General features: G+C 44.0%; 1 protein-coding gene across 2 annotated transcripts in view; it reads left to right on the top strand.

Moving 5' to 3' along the window:
- DGKI (diacylglycerol kinase iota) overlaps nucleotides 1–22642 on the top strand; it is a 368375-nt gene that overhangs the window by 162646 nt on the left and 183087 nt on the right. For both annotated transcript variants that reach the window (XM_041002016.1, XM_041002017.1), the window contains exons 4-6: nucleotides 13285–13359; nucleotides 14580–14636; nucleotides 20995–21060. In XM_041002016.1, coding sequence (XP_040857950.1) covers nucleotides 13285–13359; nucleotides 14580–14636; nucleotides 20995–21060 — 198 coding nt within the window. The remainder of the gene's footprint in view (nucleotides 1–13284; nucleotides 13360–14579; nucleotides 14637–20994; nucleotides 21061–22642) is intronic.

Raw genomic sequence — 22642 nt, forward strand, 5'->3', positions numbered from 1 at the left:
CTTCCCCAAACACCTGGCCTTCGTTCCGGGTGTCTTCCTTGGTGACCTGCAGTTTTATGGAGAAGTGAAATTAAGTGTACTGGGGAGGTGAGGGGAGTGAGGACAGCCACACAGGTCAAAGACAAAAGGCCTGAGTCAAGTCCCAAGCTCGGCCCTGCTTTTCTGGGCCTTGGGCTCTTTGGTAAACTGCGATGATTGGATATAACTCAGAGTCAGCACAAGGATGAGATTGATCGCTACAGACTGTACTTTCTCCGCATTTCTTTGCATTTCCGCTTATAGTCCAATGTCGTGAAGTTGAAGAAGCCAGCCGGTCATTCGGCTGAACTTGGCGTGTCACATGGTCTCGTTTTTGGCCTGATTCTGTTTAACTCAGCTCTAAGCCTGCTCCTCTCTTCACCTGTCGTTCTGCTGTTGTCTGCCATGTTATCTGTCTCATGGGACAACTGAGTGTGACCAATCAAAGCAACTCCTTTTGGAAAAAGGAGTTTTCTTACTAGTCAATAAAAAGTTTCATCGTTGACCACATTGGGATGTAACATCTGATCATGATGATGCTGGCTACTTCCTTGGGTGCTGGAAGAAATGTGTAAAAAGCACCCCAGCCCAGTAGCTGTCTGCCCTATTTGATGCAAGTTTTCAGCATTCTGCTGTTTGAAAGTGAAAGTGTCTCTGAATCTGTTTGTTCCCTGGCTGGTTCTCTGAGAAAGACTGGAACACCAGGCAGCAATACCTGCCAACACTGGTTACATGCATCCATGTGTGTATGAGTGGGAAGATGAGAGAGACTCAGAGAGCCCAGAATGCACTGCTGGGAACTCTCTGGCCATCTGCTCCGTGTGTTCAGGTCTGGCAGGTGCGTGCCACCGAGAACCGAAGTTAAAGTCAGAACGCACCGAGATCCGCCTGCATGTGCTCCCGTTCTGTCTGCCTCCAGTGCTGGTTGTCAAGCATGGCAGATTGATGATCCACGCCCCAGATGGCAGATTGGCTGTGCTGTGTGCAGGCTGTCATAGGGAACTGTGTGTGTCCCAGCAAAGCCCAGAAGGCAGAGCCAGCTTTGAGCAGTTTGGGTGCAAGCCTGAAGACAACAGATCCAGAGAGCTGCCAAGGCCATTGTCTGCCAGAGGCCGCTCCCCTCATTAGGGTAGTGAGGATCTAATGAATCAAGATGACTCAGGGAAGGCACTACCATCAACAAAGATGATGTTTTAAGAAAAGGAATTTCCACGAACAGACTCTCTGCTCCCGGTGTCCTAGCTGGTAAATATGAGTGGAGGAAGCGACATTGCGTTTTGTGTGTCTGGCCAACAGGTTGGGCATTTCCATGGGGTCATCTGTGTACACACTGAAAACAGAGTCTGGTACACAGGAGATCCTCAGACAGTGTTAGCCATTGTTACTATGACAACTATCATGATGGCTTTTTATAATTGCTGTTCTTGATATGGAGGTCTCTGCTATGTTTTGCAAGAGAATGTACTATGAATCCTGTTCCTCTATGTAAGAGAGAGAGATAAAGTAGGTGAGATGTCAAGTAGGATTCTGTCGCTTCTTGCTGACTGGGATTCAGTAGTCAAGTCTATTTGCACAGTCCATTTTTCCCCCAAGTCATATTCTGGAGAACATTAGACTTGTGTAAAAATGATTTGGGTATTGTTCATTACAACTTGGAATCGCAAATTTTTCTTAATGTACTGTAGAACATACGAATCTCAATGAGGGTATAAAGTGTATAGATAAAGGGGGGGAAAGCCAAAGAGGCCTCCCTGTCATCCAGAGCCACCTGACTTTTCCGTACCAGTGCTGTCCTATGGCCTTTACACTACATTTGCATTAAGCCTAAAGGGGTGTGTGTGTGTGTGTGTGTGTGTGTGTGTGTGTGTGTAATCCTTATTTTAGCCTTACACTTTGAACTTCTGAGAGTAGTTGTTATCTTTTTTGTCATGAAAAATTTATATTGAGGCTGCATGTGTGTGTCTGTATGTGGATGTGTGTTTGTGTGAAACAGTTGATAGTGTATGGTCTTGTGACTTAATCATAAAGGTATTTATGTGCTGTTGAACAGAGGGCTCGCATGTGGCCTGAGCCATGCCAACAAGAATAGACATGCTCTCCCTTCATCTGGTGTTTCCCTGCGCCAGGGGGTCCAGGGTAATAGATTGTGACCGACGATGCTACTCCTCAGAAATAATCAGTCTTGACTGAACCAGTGTTTGTCTTAGCAGTTACCCCAAACTTTTGCTGGCCCTCAAAATTGGCAATCTCTGTTCTTTCTGTGGAAGTCATATTGTTCCCTGCCTCATAGACCATGCAGATAAATGCTTCAGAAGGTGATGCCTTGACAGCATAAGGAAATGGAAAAGTCAGCTTTGCTGTCTTCATTTACGGAGGAGTAGCTGATGACGGTGTGTGTTGAGCTTTGTAATCAAGTGGCCTGACTTGGCATCGAGGCAGTGAGAGTTCCAGGTTTTGAGTTATATGGTATTGGCTAGCATTATAAAGTCTTTAAAGCCTAAATTTCACCTAGATAAAATGTGGGTAAAACCTGATTGTTATGGTTATTGAGACAATTAAATGAGATCATGCATATTTAACAGCTCACATGGCAAGTAATCAACATTTGATAAGTATTAACCAATGGTGTTAGCCTCCTTGAATGAATGCGGTTCCAAGGCACTTAACCCAAATGAGCAACCCAGAGTGCTAGGCTAAGTGAGTCTTCAAATCACATGTTAGTGTTCTATCGTTGAGGAAAACTAAGGCTTGGTCTCTTGAAGACCAACAACTAAACTGCCTAATGCCTCTGGTCTCTTCCCTTCTCTGGAGAGCTTATAGTATACCTCAAATTCAGTCGAGTTGTAAAAGCACATTTATTTATCTGTCTCTGTCATAACTGTGTGGTTTACTTCCCTGTCTTTAGAATAACTGAACTCTATCCATAGTTGGCGTGTAAGTTGCACTTGTCCCAGGGTTTTTATGTGTCTTGCGCTCTCTTCTGCAAACCCTGCGACCAGCTGACTGTGACGAGTCGGTGCCCCGCGTTTTCTCTTCGGATGGATGAACGTCCTCAGTGATGTGATTGCTGAGCAGCAGCTGCATCCGCGCTGACACTTTGCTCCAGATAAACCCGTAGCTTATTCCGTGTTTTAGAAATTTTGGAGGGTATTTATTTATTTGAGAAGCAGGAATAGAGAGATACAGAGAGATAGATGGAGATTTTCCATCTGTTGGTTCACTTCCCAAGTGCCTGAAACCATTGAGACTGGGCCACACTGGAGCCAGGAGCCAGGAGCCAATCCAAGGTGCAGAGTGCCTGTAGTGTGTGTTATACTGCCTGCCTTTCAAGGGGCAAGGGCCCATCTGTAGCAATGCTGTACTTGCTGGAAACGAGTGTGTGTGTGTCTTTGGCATTTATTTCTATCAGCATACCTTACATAGGGTACTTCTAACTGCCTATGGGAAATAGATTATTGCAGCACAAGGTAATTTTGAAAAAAAAAAAAACAACTATACAGCTAAGCTCTTGAATAACAGTATAACAGTTTTAAGATTTTGTCCATTGCTGTAGCTCAGTGCTGAAGACTCTTGCCTGCGCCTAGTCTGACTGAACTCATCAATTACTCATCAGACTTATTCATTTGCTTCTGCTGAGATAGTGTGAAATTATTATTTGTGGCAAGCTGAGCGTCTGCAACTGCTGGGTCCTGTTATCTTTAGGTTAAAGTTTGAATTTCTTAGCCCAAACTTGAAAAACTTTAAAGCCTTTGAGAACCTTATCCCAGGCCCTCTTGATAACCTGAATCTATGTCACCTATGAGAACTGGCCCACATCTTGGCCAGTTCTACCTGTTTTTCACCTATTCCTTGATAGTTATCTGGATAAGGAGGAGTCACCTAGGCAGCAGTTAACACTAGCTTGTGGTCCTTACTTCCACCTTGGCCTTCTGTGGGATAGTCTTCCATTCAGGGACTCCCCAGGGGACCGTTTGCTGGATGATCAAACGAATATTAGTTTATTTCGAAAAGAAGCATCTGGCCCATTTTTCTTGCATGGTTTGTGGAAGTCTTCTATCCTTTACACTGTTGGAGTCTTCTTTGCCACCTCTTGTCACTGCCCACTGTGAGATTATTATGTTTTTGTGGGGGTGTTATTTCTTATTGTTTCCCAAGCCTCCACTTCTCAAGGAGGGGACTGTGTTGAAGGCGTATGTAGGGAGAAAGCCCCCAGTCCCCCTGCCGTTCTCTCCTTCTTTTGCTTCCATACCATCTGTGGCAGACAGTTTTCTTGGTGTTGGCTTGTAGCAGTCTAGACAAACAGGAATCTGCACCTTAAAGACCTGCCAGTCATTAACCCTGGAGCTTCTTTGGAATCCATCGGTGGAAACAGACATGTCTCTCCTGCAGGGCCTCATGGCACCTGTCTCTGCCTTCTTTATACAGCTGGTTGGCCCTTCTTTCCATCCGTGGACATTCTAATCCCTGAATCCTAGAGCCAAACCAAACCTTGAGTCTAGAGGGTCCTGCATGTGTAGGAGCCCAGAGACTCAGATCTGGTCTGCGCTGTCAGCGAGGCTGCTCGTCCATTCCTATAGGAAACCTACTTGGTGGAGAGACCGGACCACATCCGGATGGAACATCCAGTTTTTCAAATATATACATCTCTTGAGGCAGAGTTCAAGGACACCTTAGAACATCCTGGCTGCAGATCCATGGCACATCACCATTTTGGGGTGTATTAGTGTGGAGCATTGCATGGGTATTCTGACAGATTTGTTTACTAGAATCATCCTCTCAACATGCAGTTGTTCCTGGTAACTTTCTCTTCGAGTTATTCTGAGATACTTTAGTTATGGTGTCAGGTGTGGACGGGGTGAGAGTGCTGATGTGAGAGAGCTTGGAGCAGAGGATCCAGGGTACACACGTGTTGATCTTGACACATCACGGATCAGCACAGGCCCTTCAGTGCATGGACCAGAGACCTTCTAAGGAGAGCTCTGAGTTCCCACCAAGGTGCCAGCCTGGCATGGATGTGTGGTATCTCTTCTTCTTGGTTCACAGTGAAGAAACACTGTTGTTACACACAGGCTTTGTGGTCTACAGAGAGCCTATAATAGGGCTGGGATTCAGTGAGGCCTTACTCCTGGTTTGACTCAAATGTTCTGTATTCCATTAAAGAAAAAAAAAAAAGGAAGGGGGGGCATGAGTGACAGCAAAACCAAGACTCAGCCTGGAATTCGTATTAATGGACCTTCCAGATAATTTCATTCTTCATTTTTCCTAATACCGATTCACTGATTGCTTCCCAGGCTCCCCAGAGGAGAAGAACTTGCCAAGTGTGTTTGTCGTTTCTTCTAATTGGGTTTTTAAATAAATCAAGGAACTCTTGTTTTCATTTACCTTGGATTATACAGCAACAAGATTCTTGTTTATATTGCCCAAAGAGACAGTCCCTGCTGAAAGGACATTGAATTGCAGGCATTCTCGGCCTGGGGAGTTGTCCTCCCAGCCCCTGCATTCTCTTAGCTCCACCCTGGGAAAGCCACAGTGCCCTGCTCCACCAGGGGGCACAGCCTGCTCTCTACCCTTTTAAAAACTCATGGAAAGGTGGAATTGTAAAATAATGTGGTTTTTTTTTGTGTGTGAAAAAGTCCAACATTAATGCTTCAGTTTTTCATAAGTTGGGCTTTCCATGAGCATTTTAAGACGTCTCATATTCCTTATATCATATAGTGGCTGGTTTTACTGTGCTCACCATCCTAAAGCATGGCATATCATTGTGTTGTTAGTTAAACGCTGATCATGCTTATATTAGCTCAGAATGAGACTGATAGAATATGCTCTATAGTATATCTGGTATTAACACACACACACACACACACTCACAGAGGGAGAGAGAGAGAGAGAGAGAGAGAGAGAATGTTTTACTTGGTTGTTCATATTCCAGATGATTGAAGTGGTTGGAATTGGGCAGATCCGAGGCCAGGAGTCAGAATCTAGGAGCTTCTACTGGGTCTCCCACGTGAATGCTTGAGGACCAAACACTTGGGCCTTTTTCTGCTGCTTTCCTAGGTGCACTGACAAATAACTGAGTTGGACACAGAACAGCTGAGACATGAACCATTGCTCATAAATTATGCCAGAGTCACAGGAAGTGGCTTTACCTGTTAACGTGTGCAACCAGCTCCTATACTTTAAATTTTGATGGGCTAGGTATCCCAGACAATATTCTGAGGCTAGATTTTTACAGCACCCATGTCTTGGTAGGAAGATTCGCAACTACTCTATTGAGTAGTTTTTAATGACTTCTCTTGGCTAAATCTGTCACCTTTCATGGTAAATGAAATGCTGCCTTCAATAAGAGTTATTTGGGAAAAATTGAGTATTTACAGTATATACAATGTCCAGATTTCTGTGTTTTTTTCTTTTTAAAAAATTTAACTTATATCTTCCAAGTAAAAATCATAACACAATGAAACACAAAATTCCACAAGTTTTGAATATTTTGTGTTCCATGTTTTACTGTGACACTACATCCAGTTAGAGTTGAAATATATGCATAAACCAGAGTGTTGGCAGTTAAGACTTGGGATTCAATGAGAACGGTTTCATTAATTGGGGCACGGAGATGGTTCTCAGTCATGGCCATTATGAAACACTTGGCTTGATCAAGATGGTGGAATAGAGGAAGGACACGTTTAAACAGAGTCAGTAGCCAGGGTGAAACAGAGAACACATTCTAGGAAATAGCAGAGGACAGCCAGGCAGTGAAGGAGCACCTGGAGACTGATGGACATGGGGAGGCAGTAGAGGCAATGGCGTGGTGTTGCAGTGACCAGATACACCAGAGTCGGTCAGCAAGTGGAGATGTAGCCAGTAAGAAGGGGAGTTAATTCACCTGAAGCTCAGGAGTTGAAACCAGGCAAGAACTGCCCATCCTGTTGATTTGTTTGATTTGACTAGGAGCAGAAACGGAGCAGCAGATCCCAAAGGTGGTTTAGATCCCTACCAGAGCTGCACTGGGCACTATTTTGTATAGGGAGGCAAAGACTATAGGATAGGACCACATGCACACTAAGCTGGGAACGAACTCATTTCTGGCTCAGTGAATTGCAATGATATGGCATCCTATAGGTTCCACTCAATATAGGTCCAGCTAGCCCCCAGACCTAATGGCCAGCAGATCCAGAACTCCACTAGTGGTATATAAGGCATCATTTTGCACAGTGTGACAAAGGCTGTGAGACTGCAGGGACAACAGTGAGCTGCATATGCTCTGAGCAGGGAGCAAACTCCCTTCCAGCTCAGTGCATTGCAGTGGTCCCATAGGGAAAATAATGCTGACTTTGACATCCTATGTATTAAAATAGGTCCAGGTGGCTCTCAGACCTAATGGTCAGCAGATTCCAGCAAGATCAGCACCACCGACAACCTAATGATTTAGAATATCTGTTGTCTCCCTAATCCTGGGAACTGTTTGAACTGGAATTGGGGGTAAGTTGCACAGATAATGGTGCAGCCATCACATGAAGTCACAGGAGGTGGAGAATGGTGAGCCAGGAACTGGCACTATGGAGACCATGGAGAAGCCTAACACAAGAGTCCAGGCCTGAAACTTGCAGGAGGGGGTGGTACAAGTGACTGCAAACAAAGAACTGGGTACCAAACGCCATCAGTAAAATCCAACGCTAAACCTGTGGGTGCCCTAACGAGAAGAATCTGCTAATCAGAAGTGCAATGACCAGGAGCAAAAGAAAAGACAGAGGCACAATGAATATTATTGAAGACTCCCCTGCAAAGGAGCAGAATCCTTTGCCAACCTCAGAGTTAACTGAGCAGTACATTGAGGAAATGGGGGATGAAGAACTTAACTTGTTACAAAGCTTTTTATCAACAATAAGAATAATAGCAGGAACTTAAGGAACACTTCACACATGAAACAAAAACACTGGAACAAAATCAAGCAGAATTATTAGAAATGAAGGACATAATGGAGCAAATTAAAAATTCAGTGGAAAGTCTCTATAACAGAGTGAGTAAGGTAAAAGAAAGAATAGCAAAATCAGAATTGGATGATATTTCTTGCCACAATGGTGAAACAATCAAAAAGTTGAAAAAGGAACTGAGTCAAACTAAGAAAAGTATTCAAAGATTAAAGTACACTATGAAAAGGCCAAATGTAAGAGTTATGGGAGTTCCAGAAGGTGCAGAAAGAGAAGATGGGGTGAAAATGTATTCAATGAAAAAACACAGGAAAAGTTCCCTAATCTGGAAAAAGCATTGGGAAAAAAAAAACATCCAGGAGGGGCACAGAACTCCCAACAGATTGACCAAAAACGATTTCACCATGTCACATGATAATCAGTCTCTTTTCAGTCAAACATAAGGAAAAGATCCTTAAATGTGCACGTGGAAAAATCAAATGGCATATACAGAACAGTAATGAGACTCACAGCTGACCTCTCAGAGGAAGCCCTACAGACCAAAAGAGGATGGAGTGACATATTCCAGATTCTAAAAGCAAAAATTGTCAGCCCAGGATAACATACCCAACCAAGCTTTCCTTTGTCTTTGAAAATGAAATAAAACTCTTCCACAGCAAAGAGAAGCTTGAAGAATTTGCCTCTTCCGGGCCAAATCAAAGCAAAGGCAAATGAGGAGAACATCCCAGTAAAATGACAACAGAAGATACTCATCAATCACACATCATATATTAGTGGACCAAATCTAAAAGCAAAACCAATGTATTTGTTGCCTGCAGGAAACACATTCTCACCAACGAAGCTCAGCGGAAACTGTATCTTGTGGATTTTGATATTTTTATTTTTATTTTCATTTATTCAAAACCATTTTTCATCTCGTATTAAGTTCTTCATGGACTTGGGCCAGGGGCTCTAGCCTCATGGCTGAAGTCTTCTCCTTGCAAGTGCCAGGATCTCATATGGTGCCTGGTTCATGTCCTGGCTGCTCCACTTCCCATCCAGCTCCCTGCCTATGGCCTGGGAAAGCACAGGGGACCCTGTGAAAGCCGTGGGACCCTGCACTCACTCGGGAGCCCTAGAGTCTCTCCTGGCTCCTGGATCTGCATCAGCTCAGTTCTGGCCGTTAGGGCCCCTTGGGGAGTGAACCAGCGGATGGAGTGTCTTTGTGTTTCCTCCTCTCTGTAAATGTGACCTTTCAATAAAATAAATAAACCTTTAATAAATAAATCAATAAATCAATTCCTCACTGAGTCATAGGTCATACATTAGCATTGTTCAAGAAGGTTCTTGATTTTCTTTTTCTTTTTTAAGATTTATTTGTTTTCATTGCAAAATCAGATATACAGAGGGAAAGAGTTTCTGTCTATCTATTTGCTCTGCATGTGGCCACAATGGCTGGAACTGAACCAATCCGAAGCTAGGAGTCAGGAGCCTCTTCTGGGTCTCCCGTGCAGGTACAGGATTCCAAGTCTTTGGGCCGTCCTGGACTGCTTTCCCAGACCACAAGCAGGGAGCTGGATGGGCCACCGGGAATATAATTGGCACCCACATGGGATCCTGGCATGTTCATGGCGAGGACTTTAGCCACTAGGCTGCCGTGCTGGGCTCTGATTTTCTTTTTCATTTTTTTTTTTTTAGCAACATATTAGTCATTCAGTAGCACATTATTTAACTTCATTGTGTTGTAGCTTTCTATTTTTCTTCCTATTGTTGATTTTGTCTTGTGGTTTTTCTTTTAAGGGGATGCATAGTAACTGTAATGGAGACTGTCATTTAGATGTGAGCGTACAATGCAGTATGCACCTCTGCTTCCAGATCAAAGATGAACTGCTAACTCTACCTTTACAATAAAACGCTGGACTCTCTGCCATTGTCCATGCCCACAGTGATAGACTTATGACTGTTCATGAAGAACCTACTATAGTAATAACATAAGGGAACATGGTGGGGGAGGAGGGGATTTGGGGATAGGTAAGGGAAAGCTCAGGGCATGTATGGAACTGCATCATGAAATAATAATAATAATAATAATAATAATAATAATAATACAATAAAAGTTTTTAAAATGAAGAAAAAAAGGAAAAGACCTTGAGCTTTCGGTTAGAATGTCTTCACTTCGTGTTGCACATGGTTATCAGCTTTCATTATCTGATTTCCCAATTAAAAGCTATCACTTAGGAAATCCAGAACAATGAAAGCTAAGAACAATGACCCGACAAGAAGACTGGAAATATGAATGACTGTCCTTTATGACTACAATATATCATGTTGTCGTTTATGAAGGAAAAATTCAGATTATGTCTACACAGCCCGCCTCTGAGGCAAAGGCGTACGTGATGTGTCTTACAGGGTCTTTTGAAATTTAGCATGGTTTAATTCCAATTAAACATAAAGCTTGTAGACTGGAGCCCTTGGCTCCTTCCATGAGTGATGCCCCTGTTGGCAAACCCCAGTATGAGTCGCTTGTCTTGCCCAGTGGCTCTCACACCCTCCAAGCCCAGATCCCTTGCTGAGAGAGGGTTTGACTCAGAAGCCAGATCTCCACGACCCAGAAGGAATGAGCTGTTCTGGTGAAAGCATATGACTTCCCAGGCATGCTCTGTGTCCCCCCTTCCCACACTTGGTGCAGACTTCTGGAACTTTCAGAATCCTCACAGTGCGCAGTTTCAGGCACACAGCTGCACCGGCCGAGGGCTGGATGGTAAGGAGCGGCTTTTCAAGCATCATTCCTGGTCTGCCCGTGTCTGTCCCTGTTCGCCTGACCTTGCTGGGGTAGCTATGCTTGTCCGCTGTCCTGAACAATATTGTTGCTCTGATTAGCAACATGACTCAGATACACTGTAAAACTGTGATGTGACCAGGATATTCTTAGCAAACAGCAGGCAGGGATCATTTGCCTGTGGGTGCAAATGAACATTTGCAAGCTAAAATTTTACTATGGGTAAAATTTACTATTAGTAAAATTGACTGTTCTGTTGCTGCTGTCACTGCTATTTCATGTTTCATCCTTGATGTGCAGCTTTCTGCTCCCCTCTCCTCTCCTTCCGTCCTTTTCAACGTGTTTTCCAGTAGCTTCACTCGTTGGTTTTGCTTCTCTGTTGTTACTTGCAAACCAGCTGGTTGCCACTTATCAATGTCATTTAAAAAATATTTATTTATTTGAAAGTCAGAGTCACAGAGAAGGAAGTAGAAGGAGAGCGAGAGAGAGATCTTCCAACTGCTGGTTCACTCCTTGGATGATGGCAATGGACCGAGCACGTCCTGGCTGAAGCCAGAAGCTTCTGGGGTTTCCATGTGAATGAATAGCAGGGCTGGAAGCTCTTAAGTAGCCGGGATGCTCCAGCGCCCGCATGGATGGGATGCTGGCATGGCAGGCAGCAGTTTTATCTGCTTCTGCATGTTTCAGATCATGTCCTGTCTCAGGAGGAGAACTGCCAAGAGTGATTCGAGCATTAGCAAGCGGGGTACATGGGGGTCAGTGGGAACTGGCTGACAGATTGGTCCCCACGGTGCCGTGGTGGCTGTGGTTCTGTGTTGATGGCTGGTAGCATTGTTAATTACTGGTCCTGCTCCCCTCTGCGGGTTGCTGAGCCGTCCAGGAGACTGGAGGCCGTGTTTGTTCCCCTGGATGCTGTCGTTTTCAAGGTGGTTGCTTGGGGTTCCTGCACTCAGTCCTTGGCGGCAGCAAGGTTTTACAAGGTCTCATCTACTTGCTGAGGCAAGCTTCAAAATTCTGTCTCCTCAGGGGGTGCCACTCATCCGAAGGCAGAACGTGGCCAGCATCTATTCCAGCCCCTTCCATAAGGCCCGGAGAACCTTAAACTCGGATGCCTTGACGGGCTAATGAATAGATGGGCTTTATGCAGTGAAGTTTCTTTCAGGGCTCAAACCACAAAAAAATTCATCGTGCCGATTCTCCTTTGAGCTAGTCCTTTGTGGAAAGGCCTGAGAAATGCTACTTAGATTATCTGTAATACTGGCAGTAATGAAATCCAGAATCCACCCATTCATTTCTCTTTCAGGCATATTGTTTGAGAAAATGAAAACCTTAAAATGCCTCTATGTGTGTGCGTGTGTGTGTGTGTGTGTGTGTGTGTGTGTGTGTGTGCGCGCGCGTGTGCCTTTCACGGAGTTTGTGTGTTGTTCATAAGCATGAGTTCTGGAAGCACGTGGCTCCGCCGGGCTCTGCTGGCTGCCTCTGTGTTCCCACCTGCAGGATGGAATAAGAACAGCACCTCTGCCGTAGGGCGTCAGAGAATTATACCAGAACACGAAGGACTTTGTTCAGATCGGTTGCTTGGGCTGCGTTGGCCGTTATTTTTGCTGTTTCTGAATATAAAAGCTAGATTGGGGAAGAAATCTGAGTAGATATGCTTCGGTAGAAGGAAAAGAGGAGGTTCCCCCCAACTAACAATTAACGTTTTTAATTGTACTTATGAGTACATTATGATGAAATAACAAGAGAATGCAAGCAACGAGTAGTGAGCGAGTCATGCTTATTTTGGATTCGGGATGAAGGTTGAATGTTAGTTCTGCCGTATGACTGTTGAGCCGAAAATGTAAAAAAATTTTAAAAAATGCTAAAAGGTAGAGTGTAATAACATTTCTTCGTTTTTGCTTGAGAAAGGGGCCAGGGCTGTGGTAGAGTGTGTGAAGCCTCTGCCTGTGGCTGACACGGTCCCAGTGCTCTGCGTCTGACCCAGCTACCTCCCAAAGCACCTGGGAAGGCAGCAGATGCTAGCCCACGGAGTTGGGCCTCTGCACCCGGGACGTGGGAGACCTGGATGAAGCTTCTGGCTCCTTGCTTCTGACGGACCCAGCCCTAGCTATTGTGGCGCGTGGGGGAGCGAATCTGCAGATGGAAAACCTCCCTGACTCTTCCCTGTTCTTTATTTCTCTGTAACTCTGACTTTCAAATAAATAAATATGTCATTAAAAAAAAAAGGAAACCATGAGGGGCATGAATCTAGTTGGAATGAGAGAGAGAGAGAGAGAGAGAGAGAGAGAGAGAAGAAAAAACAGGCTAGAAATACTGTAATAGAAAGCCTTTATCATTTGCTCTGTGGGAAGTAGCAGGTGCTATTGTACTGGGAAGATAGCGTGGCCGCTTTAAGTCATTTGAACACAGGTTACTTGGTGAGTCAAGACTATTAGGTGGTGTATTATTTAAGGTTTATGTTTCAGATTTTCTTGATTATAAAAGAATGACAATGTTTACTTCAAGTACATATGCTCTCTTGAAAACCTGGAAACTCATTGAGAGGCCGCTTACATTTCCTGTGTTTTGAATTTAATGTTACAGAAATCCGCTCTCAGGAGGAAGTGTGCAGTCTGTAAAATCGTGGTCCACACTGCCTGCATCGAGCAGCTGGAGAAGGTAAGACAGCGCCCCCTGCTGTTGCTTCTGCCACATCGCAAGTGTTTGGTTTTCAAAGATGAGGTGTCAATGTTTATTTTCCAACCTTTGGAAAACAATGGCCTTTGAAAGAACTGGGAGTCCTGCGTAAAAGGCTGATGTGTATTCATTTTCTTCCTGTATCATCCATGCGCAGGTGTTGTTTTCCAACTTCCGCAAGAACTTTTCCTTAAGAAAAAGATTTTATTGAAAACGATCTAAAATGGTTCGATACCTCTGGCTTCCACAGTCTTCCTAACAAACATGAGTGTTAGGGAGAGAGAGTGACTCTGGGTCAGCTGTTTGGGCTTGTGGACCGCAGCCTGCTGTGCAACACACGTGTCTGAGTGGGAGAGGATGTGACGTTCTGGGTAGTGCCTGGCTTCCAGAAGAAGTGGGCTCTGAATAATTCTTTGATTTGTGATTTGGGGACAGGAAACGCCCCAGGAGGTAGCTCTGGTGCTCCCGTTTGCACGGCTGGCTGGCTGGCTGTGTAGAATCTGTGTTCCAGAGCTCGTGTGTATGTGTGTGCTCAGCAATCCTGTCCCTCACCGCACTTGTTGGGTCTCCCTGACATGCTGCCAGCTCTTGCCAACTGCGCTCTTGGGGGCAGTGGCTCCTGGCACGCTCTTATTTTTTTCCTTTCCTGTCTGGGCTCCTCTTCCTCCTCCTCTGCTTCACTGCTGACCTTCTCCTTGATAGGGTAGCTAAGAACATGCAAATGAAGGCAGCAGCAGGCCTCCTCATCCAGGAGGTAGGCAAGGCTGAATCACTTCACGAAGAATAATTTTGCTTGTGTTTTGAATAATCATCCTAACTTTAAACATTCTTCAGGTTTATAGTTGCGATTTTGAAAGTCCTAAAATGGTCAGGTGATGTCAACTGCCATATATCCTCCCCCTGATTCTTTTGTCCAATTCACCCTGAAAGAACACTATTGCTTAAGGATGTTTTTATTTCATCAGAGCAAAGGGAGGAGGGCTGGAGACCGGAGATATGACACTCTGCAGTATCAATGTGTGTTGTCTAATGCGATGATTTCAAAAGATGAAAAGTACTCAGTACTGTTTCTTAGTTTTTGAGTGCTTTGTCAGCACCTGTCACTGAGTTGGCTTTTTTAGAGGGGCAGGGAAGGGAGGAGGGATAACTCAGTCTGATCTGTTGCTTATTCTAATATAACATACCCTTCTTCTCAATGACAGATTAATTTTAGATGTAAACCAACATTTCGAGAAGGCGGCTCGAGATCACCGAGAGAAGTGAGTATTTCAGAGTTATAGATGCAGATCGCTTTCGATTTCCCGTGGACTCATTGGGTTCGTAGCTTTCCACCAGAGATTTAAAAAGCTGACTTCTGCTTTTCACAGTGGCTTTTTGTAAACACACCAGTGAAACTCGCAAGTCTCATCAGTGCGGGCTCATGCGCTTCATTTCTTTCCTGTGTTTTGAGTGGGACATTAAGGTCTTACTTGAAGCACCCACCCACCCAGAGGGCCGGGGGAAGGAGTGGTGGGGGAACTAAGCTCGGTAAGACTTCCTTGACTTGTGCTCACTTTTCAATCTGCTTTTCAATTTTGAGTGTGTCTGAGCTGTTCTGGCGGTGTGGCCCTTGGTTGCCCAGAATAAGGGTGTTGCCTTCTGACAGCCCGGTAGCAGTGGCAGGCTTGGCTTCTCCTAAGACCCTGGGCATCTCACTTCAGCTCTGTGAATCCCACGGTTCACACCTGTTAACTGAATGCATACATATGACACAGGGTACCATGACATTGTCTGCTCAGTGCCTGACCTTCCAGTGCGGTCCTGAAGAGCAGCAGGTGGATGGGAAATGAGAATTGAAGAGCAGTTGCTTGCTGTGCCCCCGGCAAGCCAGGGGTGTGATGGGAGGAGGCCACACTGAGACTTACAGATGCTGCTTCACTGAATTTTTAAAATATATATATATATTTATTTATTTCTATTGAAAAGACAGAATTATAAAGAGAGAGAAAAACAGAGAGAAAAATCTTCTATCCGCTGGTTCACTCCCCCAAGTGGCTACAATGGCTGGAGCTGAGCCAATCTGGAGATGGGAGCCAGGAGCTTCTTCCAGGTCTCCCATGTCGTGCAGGGTCCCAAGCCTTTGGGTTGTCTTCAATTGATTTCCCAGGCCATAAGCAGGGAGCTGGATCAGAAATGGAATAGCTAGGATATAAGCCAGCATCTAATACACTATTCTGGGGCTTGCAAGGTTAGGATTTAGCCTTTCAGCCATTGTGCCATGCCCGGGAGCATTCTTTTTTTTTTTTTAAAGATTTATTTTTATTATTTTCTCATTGGAAAGGCGGATATACAGAGAGGAGAGACAGAGAGGAAGATCTTCCGTCCGATGATTCACTCCCCAAGTGAGCGCAACGGCCCATGCTATGCCGATCCGAAGTCAGGAGCCTCTTCCGGGTCTCCCACGCGGGTGCAGGTTCCCAAAGCTTTGGGCCGTCCTCGACTGCTTTCCCAGGCCACAGGCAGGGAGCTGGAAGGGAAGCGGGGCTGCCGGGATAGAACCGGCGCCCATATGGGATCCCGGGGGTACAAGGCGAGGACCTTAACCACTGTGCCACCGCGCTGGGCCCCAGGGGGCATTCTTAAGATGGAAACTTCAGCTTACCGATTTCCATGTGAGAGATCAATGTATTCCTTCAGCTTGCTCTCTCTCTCTCTCTCTCTTTGTGAATGGATGGAGACATAGTCAGATCACAGGTGACCAAGTATATCTACCTAGATAACAGTAGCCAAATGTGCAATTCGACTGAAACTCTTGATGATCCTTAGCTAGGATCCTTCTCTCAGCCAGCTCCTTCTCCAGTTCCCCAGTAAGAGTTCGGGACACTTTCCCTTATCCTTATATTTTCAAGCATTTGCTTTTCCTTGCTTTTCTGTAATCTCAGCTTCCCCAGCCCCCACATAATTGCTGTCAGCACAGAGTCTAATAGTTTCCATCTTAAAGAAACAACAGTGTTCTTAACCACCAACTGTGTCCTCTGGGCTGCTCCCATTCTTGTCTTGTGCTCACTGCCAAGCTTCCAGGATGTGTTAGCTGTTGAAACTATTTTTAGTATGTCATCTTTTAGGCAGCTTAACCTGTTCTGATCTGGTTCCTAGTCTGCGCATCTCCTGAAATTGTGTTTTCAACGTGGCCAGTGAGCTCCAAGTTTATGGAATGTTTTTTCTGCTCTTCGTTTTGTCTCTCAAGAATATTCAGACCACTGTGTAGTCCATCCTTTCTGAGTTTCTCTCTCTTGTTTTTTTTTTTTTTTACGTTTTCAAAGTTTATTTTGGTATTCATTTGATCTTAAGATTTAGTCATTTTTAACATTCTACCATGCTCACTTCCTAGGTAGATATTGCATATATACACATGTTAGTTCTTTTTTTCTGACATCATGAATTCAGGACAATGGTCATAAACTGGAGAAAAGCGTTGATTTCCTCTGGGTTCATAGCGTTGCTCTAGTTTCCCTCCGGCTTTGTTGGTCAGTGCTTCTTGCTGTCACACTCCTGGCCTCCGTGCCTTCATGTGGGTTTGGTATTTGTCCTCGGCCCTTCATTTCTGGCCACCCCTATCAGAAGAACATGTCTATTTTCATGGTTTTAAATCCTATTTGTGGGCACAGAACTCCTAGGGTTAACATTTCCAATTTATACTCCTTGGAATTCATTTGGCATGCCCTTTGAGGGTGTTAGATCACCTGAGCTATAAAGCATCAATGACTAAACTCTTCTAATTCCATCACTGAAAAGTGAAAACTTTTCCATCTCATCCAAGGAGGTGGCTGTTCCTCTGGCGTCTCAGTACAGAGATCGGGGGAGTCGTGCGGCTTTGTCTGTGTGCTCTGCACGTGGGCAGCTGTCACTGCTCTCACCAGTCTTGTCAAATGTACCCGCACTACGAAGCCTCCATCGCTGTTGGCAGCGTGAAGGACCTTGACCACCACAGTAGCTTCTCCAAGGTTCTTTACTTTTCTCCTCCAATATACCTATGATTTTTCAAAAGTAGTCTTGCAAAATGAAAATCAGATTATGTCCTTTCCCAGGTTACAGCTAAGCCGCACCCTTAGCCTTGACAGGAACAGACCTGTGTGTTCCCACCTCTGCCTATGTCTCCAGGCCCCCACGGCAACCATGCAGACTTTTCTTTAATTCATGAGACACACGCCAAGATATAACCCTCCCCATATTTGGATATTGGCATATCTTATTATTATTCTGAAAACCTCTTTGCATGGCTGTTTTTTAATTAAAAAAATTTTTTTTTATTGGAAAGGCAGATTTATAGAGAGTAGGAGAGACAGGAAGGTTCTCTGTCCTTTGGTTCACTCTCCAAGTGGCCACAATGGCTTAGAGCTAAGCTGATCTGAAGCCAGGAGTAGGAACCCCTTCCGGGTCTCCCATATGGGTGCAGGGTCCCAAGGCTTTGAGCTTTCGCAGGCCATAAGTGGTAGCTGGAAGTGAAGTGGATCAGCTAGGACATGAACCAGCACCCATATGGGATCCCAGTGCATGCAAGGCCACTGAGCCTGGCTAACCATTTTTTTTTTTTAATAATAGGATCTCAGCTAAAATGTCCCACAAAGATTGACATTTCAGGCTGCCATAATGAAAAATTAAAGGCTGGGTGGCTTACAATCAGTAGAATTGATTTGTAATAGTTCTCGAGGTTGTATGTTAGGGATCAGCTCGGGTCAGCATGGACCAGTTCTGGTGAGGGTCCGCTCCTATGCGTCAGACTGGTACTTTCTCTTACTGCCGCTCATGGGTGGGAAAGAGGAGAGGTCTCTGGGATTCATTCGTGAGGACTCTGTCTATGGCCTTGGCTTCTACGTGCCATCACATGACAGGGTTAGGATTTCAACACATGGATGAGAAGGGACCCAAGCATCAGTCCACTGCAGAAGTCTCAGTGACACTTTTAAGTAGTTAGGACCTTGCTGTCTCCCCTTTCAGAGTTTTTACTCACCATAACTATGCATGGAGCTATTTCCTTGTCCAACAGTCTCCCTCCTTTAGCATGAGCTTTGGGGTGCCACTCGCAGAATTTGTCCTGGATTTATTGTGCCAGCACCCAGAAAATGCGATAGATCAATATCCACTGCCTGAGTGTGTCTGATAAAGGAGCCCACAGTGTTTCAGAATCTTTGCTCTAAGAGGACATATGGAAGATGACATTTATGGCTGACTGTGATCCAGCTGCGAATTTCATTAAGGACTCTTTGAGGAAGTTGACTGAATGCAAATGAAGCAACAAGCACTTGTTTTAGAATTAGTCTGGCCTGGGTTCAAATTATACCTCTCTTTCTTCCCAACTACATAGGAAGGGTCTCCTCTCTCTCTCTCGACTGGGGACTGTTGATCCGGTGTCTCTCCACTGTGTAGTACTTTGCACATGGCTGGTTCTACAAAATATTTGCTAAGCTCCTCAAGGATGAATGTTTTCGAACCTTGCTTTGCTTAGCCAAATACTGTAGGAATTAGGCTATGATTTCTATGATCCTTCAAGTGCTCTATGAATAATGCTTTGAATCAACTGGCTGTTTGAAACTAAGTGAGCAATTGTGTTATGTATTCCTGCTACCAATTTTGAAAATAAATCCTGAAAGACATATCCCCAATATTTTTACACCCGTAAGTAATAGCCCTTTTATTACCCAGTTTTTGAACACAATATGAATAATTCAGAAATTTTTGATGAGTAAAAAGATGTGATGGGGTTAGGAGCCTTGTTTTGCTGCCTTAATGGCAGTGTTAAGACAAGGCTGTGATCGACACTCAACGTTCGTGTTGCAACAGTTTTGAGTCTAATGTCAGTCCAGTGATTTAGGAGACATGCATAGTGATCAACAGAGAGTAGTGTGAAAACTCTCATTCCAGGCCCCTGGTTTGCAGGATATGAATCGTGATCAAAAGAAAACAGTGTGAAAAAATGTAAACCTCTGGGGAGCAGGCCTGGAAGGTGCAGGGCTTCTAGCCTAGTGCTTTTGGTGCACGTGGGGATGGAGACAACTCATCTCCCCCATAGTAATCATTATTTCCTTGTCGAAGAAGCTAGGTTGAAAAGTCCATGTCAGTCCACACATATGGCAGTGTTTACTTTGCATAAATTATGCAGAAAAGCGAATTTGCATGATACCCACAAACCTGCAGTGGAAGGGAGCTTGGCATCTTAAACCGTGCAGCTATAGAATACACACACTCACTCAGTTTCTTCCATGATAGTAACTTTGCCCAAGTTCATGTATCCATCCATGCCATAATTTTCTGCTTATTCCCTTGGAGGGATGATACTCGAAATGTTTAGCAACAGGTAAGATCATGCTTACTGAGTATTTCACTAAGAGTTAAATACGTAAGTAACTTAGTATTTAAGAGTTAAATTTAGTTAAGCGTATTCTTTTTTACTTCTTAAATGAACTAAATGGCATGCTATTACAAATCTTGTTGAATGATATATGTTGTAGTACAAATAATGAAGTCGGCCTATTTCCAAATAATTGCTGATTTGTGTAGAGTGTCAGTGCACTGTTTATTGTAGAGTTGTCGCTCCCTAAATCATTCCGTGAGTCAGACGTGATTTCTCCTAGGTAATTGCATCCAATTTTCCTAACATTTTCCTCCTTAAACTGACAGTCATTTGGTGATTTGTAATCTCAATAAGTACAAAATTTCTTTCAAAATCAGTGATATTGTTCATTGTTCTTCCAATTCTGCCAAACTAACAGCAGTTAGGTTACATTTTTCTGTCCCCACAATGCCATCTGACACTTTTATGTATTCAATATTTCCACTGCTAACTGTCATTTTAATTGTGTATTGATATTTCAGATGGAAGTAGCTTTCAAGTCAGTGGAGAGGCATGGCTGAAAGAACAATGATTCTGTAGCCAGCTTGTCTGGAGTTGAACCCTGCCTTTGCTTTGTGCGCTGTAGATGAACTTATGAATAATAATAATTGAAGTTGAACCTGTGAAAATGTGGCTCACAATAATGTAAATGTATATATACAGTTGTCTTTCTTATTTAACTCATTGCTGATTTAAAATATGCAAAAACACTAGTTGTGTTCATACCGAGCAGAAGCAGACATTTTTCTGCCCAGGAGATTATTTCTTTTTCTTTCTGGGACTTTGAGTTCTTGAAGTTCCCTCCAACGAGACTGTTGTGCAGCATCTGGCTGTGTAAGGCAGTGCAGGCATATGCGCGAAGTGGGGTGAAATATTGCTATTTCAGCTCCTCTCCTCTAACGTTCCACCTTTCCCTGGCTATTTCTTTTTACCTTCCCTGGTTGCGGTGTCAGCCTAAGGTCCTGCAGCACATTTGCGCATCTGTACACTGTTTTGCTAGGAAGAAAGTAGGGTGACAGTAGTCTAGTATGGCCACTTGCCGCCAGAAGACAAGAAGAGAGAGCGCGCGAGTAAATGTGTCCTACAACATGAAATGTCACTGGGGACAAGGAGTTTATTTTTTCCAAGTGGATTCACGCGCACCATGGAACCATGTGGCTTAGATCTGGGTTCTGTAAGCTTGAAGTCTTACAACGCACGAATACTGAGGTTTGCCAATGACAATCTGCTCGTTTTATTTTTCACAGAATTTTGTGCGTCATCACTGGGTGCACAGGCGTCGGCAGGAGGGAAAGTGTAAGCAGTGTGGCAAGGTAAGCAGCCCAGTCGCCCCTCGGCCTTCTCAGAGGACTCCCTGGCCCGAAGTCAGGGGGCAGGCTCCCAGACCTATGAGCGAGTGCAGCCAGCAGTTCCTTGCTCAAGGTCCCCTGCCCTTAGAAGGTGTTTCAGTTGTTTCATAACTCACTGGAAGCAGTGGGGATCTTAGTAAAAAAGAATCAGCACATTTTAAGAGAGAGGGAGAGAGAGAGCGACATTCTTATAGTGAAGTTCGTTGATTGTTGATTTTTGCAAATATGACGTCTCCTAGGTTTTTAAAAACTCTGTCCTGAGAGCTATTGACCTGTCATACTTACTTGATCAGTAATAGCACATCAGTGGTTTGCTAAGCAATACTGCTTTTTTTTTTTTGTTTAAATGAAATGGATATCGGTTTATTGGTGCACAAGGATTTTCACAAGAAAATGCTTCAATAAAAAGTTATTGGCCAATTATGCATATAGCATGATCTCATCTCTATAAAAAGCATTATATGTACAGCTACAAATGTATGTAATGATTTGTGGCATCATAGGAAAGAAGCTTATAATATTAGGTGTTCACGGTGATTATTGCTAATCAGACTCAGTAAAGCGACACTTGGATTTGTCAGAGAGCAAGCTAATTTGGGAGAATGTATTTCTCATCAATTTATTATTAATCTGTATATTTAGTCTGCATATGTAGTGTATTCAGTCATGTGTGTATTTAATATGTGTATTTATTATTAATCTGTGTACTTAATCATGTAACTCTGCTGCGTCCAGCAACTGGAGTGAGCAGATTATACGGCATTTTTGATAATAAAAGCATGCGAGGAAATCTGGCCTGCATGGGGTAGATTTGTGAAGGTGAAGGAGGTTTGGAAAAACATTTCTTTGATTCTTCTGTGCTTTCCAGTGCCTAGTAAGAAAGTATGCTGTAGTCATTATTTACCAGGATCCTGTGAGGGCCCATCACTTATCATCAGGGGGCTTGGTGCTTTACGGTAACTGTGTCATCTCCAGTTCAGCCCAGTAGGATATGGTTTCCCATTCATTCTAAAAAGAGGACATACAAAATAGGTTAGAGGGAGGGTTAGGAAAAAGAGAAACGATGAGAAAGCATAAGATGGTAGAAGGATTCCTATTAGGCATTTCACGTATACTTCTATTATTTCATGGCAATCATTCATGTTTGCATTTGTCTCATCCTTGTACTGCTTTGGGGCTTGCAGATTTTCATACTATATGATTGTAGATAATCTGTAACTTGCCCGTGTGTGTGTGTGTGTGTGTGTGTGTGTGTGTGTGTGTTACTTTGTTTCACAAGAGAAAAGATAGGGTGGCTTTAGCAAATTTGAGGATCAGAAGAAACATGAATTGTGTGTAGTTGAGTGGATTTAGACAAATTGGTTGTACCCTTTGGAAAAGTATACTCACTGAATAGCCTCAGAGCTGGCACCATCTCTGTAATTCAAACCAAAATGGAGTTGCAGAAATTTTATTAAGAGAAAATCAATAAATGTATTTTATGAGTGGTATTCCTTGTTGTTCTGTTGTACTCCCTTTTCTAGCCTGGTGTCATGTTGGCATGGTC

The sequence above is a fragment of the Ochotona curzoniae genome, unplaced genomic scaffold, assembly GCF_017591425.1.
Source record: "Ochotona curzoniae isolate NIBS_2020 unplaced genomic scaffold, NIBS_Ocur_1.0 scaffold_2476, whole genome shotgun sequence".
Lineage (NCBI taxonomy): Eukaryota > Metazoa > Chordata > Mammalia > Lagomorpha > Ochotonidae > Ochotona > Ochotona curzoniae.